Consider the following 9,610-nt stretch of genomic DNA (forward strand, 5'->3'; position numbering starts at 1 on the left):
AAGAGAGAAAGAGAGAAAGAGAGAAAGAGAGAAAGAGAGAGAAAGAGAGAAAGAGAGAGAAAGAGAGAAAGAGAGAAAAAGAGAAAGAGAAAGAGAAAGAGAAAGAGAAAAAGAGAGACCCATATCTGGAGAAACTAGCAAACCCCAAAGTGCGACAGATCCTGAACCAGTACAAACTAAAAAGGTCACAGTCTACTCATCGAATCCTGGCGGCATGGACAGAACTACAAGCCCCAAGAGAGCAGACTGTGACAACAGTGCCACCAGGAAGCTGTGGTGGATGAGGCCCATTTTTCCTGAGGTCCCCTAAATACTCCACGGTGAGGGACACTCACTTCAGGAGACTGTCTGATGTCTTTCCAGACTTCAACTCCATGGAAGAGGAAGAGAAATTGATCGCACACACAAACTTATAGGGGTACTTTGCACACTACAACATCGCAGGTGCGATGTCGGTGGGGTCAAAATCGAAAGTGACGCACATCCGGCGTCGCTGTCGACATCGGAGTATTTGAATCCTTTTTACTACAATTAACGAGCGCAAAAGCGTCGAAATCGTATGATCGGTGTAGCGTCGGTCATTTCCATAATTTCGGAAGGACCGATGTTACGATGTTGTTCCTCGTTCCTGCGGCAGCACACATCGCTGTGTGTGAAGCCGCAGGAGCGAGGAACATCTCCTTACCTGCGTCCCAGCTGCAATGAAGAAGGAAGAAGGTGGGCGGGATGTTTACGTCCCGCTCATCTCTGCCCCCCTGCTTCTATTGGCCGCCTGCCGTGTGACGTCGCTGTGACGCCGCACAACCCGCCCCCTTAGGAAGGAGGCAGTTCGCCGGCCAGAGCGACGTCGCAGGGCAGGTAAGTGCATGTGAAGCTGCCGTAGCGATTATTTTCGCTACGGCAGCTATCACAAGATATCGCAGCTGCGACGGGGGCGGGGACTATCGCGCTCGGCATTGCTACCATCGGCTTGCGATGTCGTAGTGTGCAAAGTACCCCATACACACACACACCATACATCAGATTGCACACACACAGTCACTCACCACATCCAACAATATCGATTGCTTACGGCCAGCAGGAGAAGATGGGATGAAGATGCGAGGACCTGCGGTGGAACGCATGGAGCACTCGATGTGCTCCACCCCAGATCATCTATGCGTTCCACCGCACTGCATCCCAGAATTCTTTCCCGTCCAGAAGCAATCGGTATCACAGGATGTGGTGAGTGTGTGTGTGATCTGATGTGTGATCTGATGTGTGATCTGATGTGTGATCTGATGTGTGATCTGATGTGTGATCTGATGTGTGATCTGATGTGTGATCTGATGTGTGTGGGTGTATAATCCACTGCATGTCCTCCCGTTCGGCATCTCGCAAGTATGATTGTAGAGTCTTCTCTCTTCGGTCTTCTTTTTTTTGGGGGTGTCTGTTTTCTATAACGAAGTGTCCTGCGGTATTCTTTAACTTTTTTAGCTGCATGGACACTTCATTATTGAACCACGACTAGGGCTTATTTTTGGGGTAGGGCTTATATTTAAGCCTTACACCGAAAATGCCTAAAATTCCTGCTAGGGCTTATTTTTGGGGGAGGTTTTATTTTTGGAAAAACGGTATTACACATAAGAAAATATAAAAGAAAGATCTTTAAAATAAAACAACATGGGGAGTGCACTGTAGGCAATGCAGATCACCAGGAGCCAGCAGGGGACCGGACACATTAGTGATATCCTTTCATGAAAATACCAGGTCCATGGAAGCCAGAAAATCCATACAAATGGACACTATCAGGAAAAACCCCAAGACCCAATGACTTTAAAGGCCTCGTCACACATAACGAGATTGCCAATGAGATTGTTGCTGAGTCACAGTTTCTGTGACGTAGCAACGATCTCGCCAGTGATCTCGTTATGTGTGACACCTACCAGCGATCAGGCCCCTGCTGTGAGATCGCTAGTCATTGCAGAATGGTCCGGATCATTTTCTTCAAAGACGATGTCCTGCTGGGCAGGACACATCGCTGTGTTTGATACCTACCAATGACCTCCTAACACAGTCCCAACGCCCGCCGACATCGTTATACAGGTCGCTACTGCGACCTGTATCGTTACTGTGTCGTTGGTAAGGCCTGACTGTGACATCTCACCAGCGACCTCCCAGTGACTTACCAGCGATCCCTATCAGGTCGCATCGTTGTCAGGATCGCTGGTAAGTCATTGTGTGTGATTGGGCCTTAGGAACAGGGGGAAAAAAACAAATATGTTATTCTATCACGATACAAGGAACGTACAGTAATTAGAAATGGAGGCATTTCATCAACAATTCCACCACATTAAGAACCAAGCGAAACCCCTGAAGCAGAGAGGAAGCATAATCACTTCTGATCAGACCACAGCAGGCAGTGTCTCCAGCTGTCCCCCAGACCCCATCTACATCACAACCCCCCCAGGGATATACTCAGAGACTGTCTTTCCCTATTACAAAGCAATTCTATTGTATTTAGTTCAAAGTGTCAAAGAAGCCAAGGTGAGAAAAATGCAAATGACCATCTGGGGGTCGAAATATCAACTTCAAAAGAAGAAATAACTGTGCTAAAATCAGACCTGCAACAAAGACCGGAGAGGACACCTCAAAGTACCAGCACTCCCCCAAAACCAATGCCTACACTCTACACACAACCCCAGCAATAACAATACAGCCCCATCCACACAGCTAATCAGGGTAACCAACACACGAAGGACCCAACACTGCAAAGTAAAACTCTACCATCAATCCCCGCAACAACAAAAAATACAGCCCAATCATCACAGCAGAGGGCAACCAACATCCAAGGACCCAACGACAGACAGAAAACATATGGTCCAAACAAAACACCAGGTCCTGACATAATAATAATAATAATAATAATAATAATAATAATAATAATAATAATAATAATAGTAAAAATCAAGATCAAAATATGCCACCAAAACCTACCACAAAAACTGGTATATCCTATAAAAATCTAATTTTCTTTAAAAAGGTATATCGACTAAATATGACATCCTTAGTTATCAGCAGCTGGAGCATTCAAGGGCTGAATTCCTCAGCTTTTGGGTCCAAGACAAACGACCCAGACTTCAAACAAAAGCTATACAAATCATAGCCATCAAGATCCTCCTGGAGACATGGGCCGGGCAGAGGAGGAATCTCTCGCACCTATGGGATACAGGGAAATATTTGTCTCTGCCCAGAAAAACAAAAACACCAAGTAGGGCCGATGCTCAGAGGGCATACTAATATGGTACAAGGAGGAGATCAAGGAGAAACTCATCATACAGAGACACACGCCACGCACAGAGATGCAGCTTAGAACTAGACGCACTTTAGACAGCCTCAAAGTAAAGAGAGCCTTAAAGTAATGAGATCAAGACCCAATGTAGAGAGAGACACTCAACGTAGAAAGATACTCAACAGAGATAAAGAGAGATCGCCAATGTAGAGAGAAAGATACACAACAAAGAGAGATACCCAATGTAGAAAGAGCGGGATACCCCAACATAGAGATACCCAATGTATAGAGATACCCTACATACAGAGAAAGATACACGACAGATACCTAGCACAGAGAAAGAAAGATACCCAACGCAGAGAAAGAAAAAGATACCCAAAGTAGAGAAAGTCAGAGAGATACCCAACAGAGAATGAAAGATACACAACAGAGAGATTCCCAACGTAGAGAAAGATTCCCCCAACGTAGAGAGAGTGATACCCAACATAGAGAGAGCGATACACTGACAAGGGAAAGGGAAAAGGGGAGAAGATCCAGCTCACCCACCGGTACTCAACTGAAGCAAAGAATGTCTGTTAAACCAAACAGAGATCCAGTGAATAAAGAAAAGGTTCCAGCTTCTTTAAAAATTTTCAAGATTTATTCCAACATATTTTTAAAATCCATGGCAAAAGCAATGCATTTCGAACGCCAGCATGCGTTCTTTTTCAAAGAAGTACATAACATAGAGAGAGATACCTAACAAAGAGACACAGATATCCAGCATAGAGAAAGAAAAAAGATGCGCAACAGAGATAACTAACATAGAGAAAGAAAGAAAGAAAGAAAGAAAGAAAGAAAGAAAGAAAGAAAGAAAGAAAGAAAGAAAGAAAGAAAGAAAGAAAGAAAGAAAGATTCCCAAAGTAGAGAGAGACTAATGGTGTTCTGTAACATAAAAGTAATACTCTCTCACTAGCTGGGGCACGGGATATATTCAGCATTCGGCTCTTAGTGATTGTCATAATTGGTAGAATTTTCTAGCAATATTTCCAGAATTTTGATAATTGTCGATATAACAGTGGGAAATATATTGGACATTATACGATCTTCACAAGGTTAAGCACACATATTTGCTGAATTGCATTTAAAGGGGCTTTCCTAAAATCACAAGCCATCCATAGGTTAGGATAATTAGGGGTTAGGGATAATTCGCTGATGTGCACCCACTGGGACCCTGAACGGGTCTCCAGTACCCCAATAGCAGTAAGAGGACATTTTATCATCGCTTAAAAATAAAGATCTGCATTCTGTGCATGGAAGCTCTGTTCCCCTTAGGCTGCTTTCACACATCCGTTTTTTCCTGTGCGGCACAATCCGGCGCTTTGCAGAAAAAACGCAACGGTATTTTTTTGCCGCCAGTTGCGTTTTTTTGCATAGACTTACATTAGTGCCGTATTATGCCGCATGGGCTTGCGTACAGTCCGTTTTTTGCCGCATGCGGCAGATTTAGCCGATGCGGCGGCCGGATGGAACGTTGCCTGGCACGTTTTTTTGTCCGGCAAATAAAACTGCATTGCGCTGCATCCGGCCGATGTGGCGCGATTTGCAATGCATGCCTATGGACGCCGCATGCGGCGTCCTGCAACCAAAAACGCATCCGGACGCCGCATGCGTTTTTTTCCACTGTGCATGCTCAGTAGCCTGCCGCAAGCGGCAAAAACCGGACGGGACGCATGTAAAAAACTTATGCAAAGGATGCGGTTTTGTCGCCACATCCGTTGCATAGGTTTTAGAGCCGTATTGGCCGGCTCTGCTAAAACCGGAGGTGTGAAAACAGCCTTACACCCATCGAGCAAAGTTCGAGCAGACGTTATCCCGTTAGTTACAGACAACAGCGCTGCTGCTGATTGCGATCTGACCATACTGTACAATGATCCCCACATGTATGGCGCTCAGGTTATACTCCGGTATCAGAGCTGGAGCAACTAAACATGGGGGAATCTAGTCTGAAACCAGATCACCTGCTGCCTACACAGAAATGGAGCATGAGTTATATATGGGCACTATAGACATGGACACACTATACACATGGGCACTATGTAAATGGGCACTATAAAGCACTATAGACATGGGCACTATGTACATGGGCACTATAAAGCACGATAGACATGGGCACTATGTACATGGGCACTATAAAGCACTAGACATGGGCACTATAAAGTACGATAGACATGGGCACTATGTACGCGGGCACTATACACACGGGCACTATACAGCACTATAGACATGGGCACTATGTACGCAGGCACTATACAGTACTATAGACATGGGCACTATGTAAATGGATACTATACAGCACTATAGACATGGGCACTATGTACGCGGGCACTATAGACATTGGCACTATGTAAATGGGCACTATAGACATGGGCACTATGTACACAGGCACTATAGACATGGGCACTATGTAAATGGGCACTATACAGCACTATAGACATGGGCACTATGTAAATGGGCACTATACAGCACTATAGACATGGGCACTATGTAAATGGGCACTATACAGCACTATAGACATGGGCACTATGTAAATGGGCACTATACAGCACTATAGACATGGGCACTATGTAAATGGGCACTATACAGCACTATAGACATGGGCACTATGTAAATGGGCACTATACAGCACTATAGACATGGGCACTATGTAAATGGGCACTATACAGCACTATAGACATGGGCACTATGTAAATGGGCACTATACAGCACTATAGACATGGGCACTATGTAAATGGGCACTATACAGCACTATAGACATGGGCACTATGTAAATGGGCACTATACAGCACTATAGACATGGGCACTATGTAAATGGGCACTATACAGCACTATAGACATGGGCACTATGTAAATGGGCACTACACAGCACTATAGACATGGGCACTATGTAAATGGGCACTATACAGCACTATAGACATGGGCACTATGTAAATGGGCACTATACAGCACTATAGACATGGGCACTATGTAAATGGGCACTATACAGCACTATAGACATGGGCACTATGTAAATGGGCACTATACAGCACTATAGACATGGGCACTATGTAAATGGGCACTATACAGCACTATAGACATGGGCACTATGTAAATGGGCACTACACAGCACTATAGACATGGGCACTATGTAAATGGGCACTATACAGCACTATAGACATGGGCACTATGTAAATGGGCACTACACAGCACTATAGACATGGGCTCTATGTAAATGGGCACTACACAGCACTATAGACATGGGCACTATGTAAATGGGCACTACACAGCACTATAGACATGGGCACTATGTAAATGGGCACTACACAGCACTATAGACATGGGCACTATGTAAATGGGCACTATACAGCACTATAGACATGGGCACTATGTAAATGGGCACTATACAGCACTATAGACATGGGCACTATGTAAATGGGCACTATACAGCACTATAGACATGGGCACTATGTAAATGGGCACTATACAGCACTATAGACATGGGCACTATGTAAATGGGCAGTATAGACATGGGCACTATGTAAATGAGCACTATACAGCATTATACACATGGGCACTATGTACACGGGCACTACAAAGCACTATAGACATGGGCACTATGTACACGGGCGCTATACAGCACTATAGACAAGGGCACTATGTAAATGGGAACTATACAGCACTATAGACATGGGCACAATGTAAATGGGCACTACACAGCACTATAAACATGGGCACAATGTAAATGGGCACTACACAGCACTATACACATGGCCACTATGTAAATGGGCACTATACACATGGCCACTATGTAAATGGGCACTATACACATGGCCACTATGTACATGAGCACTAAACAGCATTATACACATGGCCACTATGCAGCATTATACACATGGGCACTATGTAAATGGGCACTATACACATGGCCACTATGCAGCACTATAGACATGGGCACTATGTACGCAGGCACTATACAGTACTATTGACATGGGCACTATGTAAATGGATACTATACAGCACTATAGACATGGGCACTATGTACACAGGCACTATAGACATGGGCACTATGTAAATGGGCACTATACAGCACTATAGACATGGGCACTATGTAAATGGGCACTATACAGCACTATAGACATGGGCACTATGTAAATGGGCACTATACAGCACTATAGACATGGGCACTATGAAAATTGGGAACTATACAGCACTATAGACATGGGCACTATGTAAATGGGCACTATACAGCACTATAGACATGGGCACTATGTAAATGGGCACTATACAGCACTATAGACATGGGCACTATGTAAATGGGCACTATACAGCACTATAGACATGGGCACTATGTAAATGGGCACTATACAGCACTATAGACATGGGCACTATGTAAATGGGCACTATACAGCACTATAGACATGGGCACTATGTAAATGGGCACTATACAGCACTATAGACATGGGCACTATGTAAATGGGCACTACACAGCACTATAGACATGGGCACTATGTAAATGGGCACTACACAGCACTATAGACATGGGCACTATGTAAATGGGCACTACACAGCACTATAGACATGGGCACTATGTAAATGGGCACTACACAGCACTATAGACATGGGCACTATGTAAATGGGCACTACACAGCACTATAGACATGGGCACTATGTAAATGGGCACTATACAGCACTATAGACATGGGCACTATGTAAATGGGCACTATACAGCACTATAGACATGGGCTCTATGTAAATGGGCACTACACAGCACTATAGACATGGGCACTATGTAAATGGGCACTACACAGCACTATAGACATGGGCACTATGTAAATGGGCACTATACAGCACTATAGACATGGGCACTATGTAAATGGGCACTATACAGCACTATAGACATGGGCACTATGTAAATGGGCAGTATAGACATGGGCACTATGTAAATGAGCACTATACAGCATTATACACATGGGCACTATGTACACGGGCACTACAAAGCACTATAGACATGGGCACTATGTACACGGGCGCTATACAGCACTATAGACAAGGGCACTATGTAAATGGGAACTATACAGCACTATAGACATGGGCACAATGTAAATGGGCACTACACAGCACTATAAACATGGGCACAATGTAAATGGGCACTACACAGCACTATACACATGGCCACTATGTAAATGGGCACTATACACATGGCCACTATGTAAATGGGCACTATACACATGGCCACTATGTACATGAGCACTAAACAGCATTATACACATGGCCACTATGCAGCATTATACACATGGGCACTATGTACATGAGCACTAAACAGCATTATACACATGGCCACTATGCAGCATTATACACATGGGCACTATGTAAATGGGCACTATACACATGGGCACTATGCAGCACTATACACAGGCACTATACACATGCACACTATGTACATGGGCACTACGTCATGGACACTTTACAGCCCTATACAAATGGGCAGTATACACATGGGCACAGGTACCAGGCTGGTGACGGAGTCCTGCAGGCAGCGCACGGTCAGGGCACTGGAGGCGGCGATCACTCGGGTTTTGAAGTCCACTCTCAGCTGCAGGTTCAGGTGCCGGGTGATGAATTGCTCGGAGGAGCAGAACGAGCTGGGGTCAGACATGGTTACAGTTACACGAGCAGCGGACACTGATGAAGAAATGTGACGGCTCACACACAAGAAGGATGAAAAAGAAGCCAATCCCTGCCTGGAACGGGACCACGTGACCGCGAAAGGCCGTGTGGGAGTTGTAGTTTTGTTCGGTTAGTTTCACAATCTCCCTTTCAGGAAGTGCTCATGGTCTATAAAGGGAAGCGGCATAATATTCTGCAGACAGGGTCAGTGTCAGGCAGTAAGAGGCTGATGGCCATTTCCATGTGCTACCAATATATGCAGGGATATTCCCAATAAACCAAGCATTTGTACAGGAGTGCTGCCTTTTGGAGGCTTTACAGAAATAAAAAGATTATGGTGCAAGGTAACAGAACTTCTCATGGCTCAGAGTATGTTCACACTGTGCTTTTTCTCAGCATTTTTTTTGAGTGACTCCACTAATAATGCAGGAAAATAAATGCTTATAACATGCTCAAAGATTACCTTTATAGCTTTCTTCATTTCTGTGGAAATGCGACTTGCTGTTCTTAGGTTCAGGATTCTGAACGTCTTTTAACCTCTGGTTTTCAGACATGCTAAGCTGAGCATTCAGGTGTTTTCCCCTAGGAAGATGCCCCCTTCACACGTCAGTGATTCCGTTACGTATGACGTCTGTTTTCATAGATACCGGAATC

At 44.7% G+C, this 9,610-nt stretch overlaps 1 protein-coding gene across 1 annotated transcript in view; it reads right to left on the minus strand.

Annotated features, from left to right (window-relative positions):
- The window catches only part of LTA4H (leukotriene A4 hydrolase), a 109,388-nt gene extending 100,392 nt beyond the window's left edge, over positions 1–8,996 (minus strand). Inside the window, exon 1 of the mRNA XM_075344741.1 lies at positions 8,799–8,996. Within this exon, the coding sequence (XP_075200856.1) occupies positions 8,799–8,945 (147 nt within the window). The 5' untranslated portion in view covers positions 8,946–8,996. The remainder of the gene's footprint in view (positions 1–8,798) is intronic.
- Positions 8,997–9,610: the final 614 nt, after the last annotated feature.

This window comes from Anomaloglossus baeobatrachus, chromosome 4, assembly GCF_048569485.1.
Source record: "Anomaloglossus baeobatrachus isolate aAnoBae1 chromosome 4, aAnoBae1.hap1, whole genome shotgun sequence".
NCBI classification, from domain to species: Eukaryota; Metazoa; Chordata; class Amphibia; order Anura; family Aromobatidae; genus Anomaloglossus; species Anomaloglossus baeobatrachus.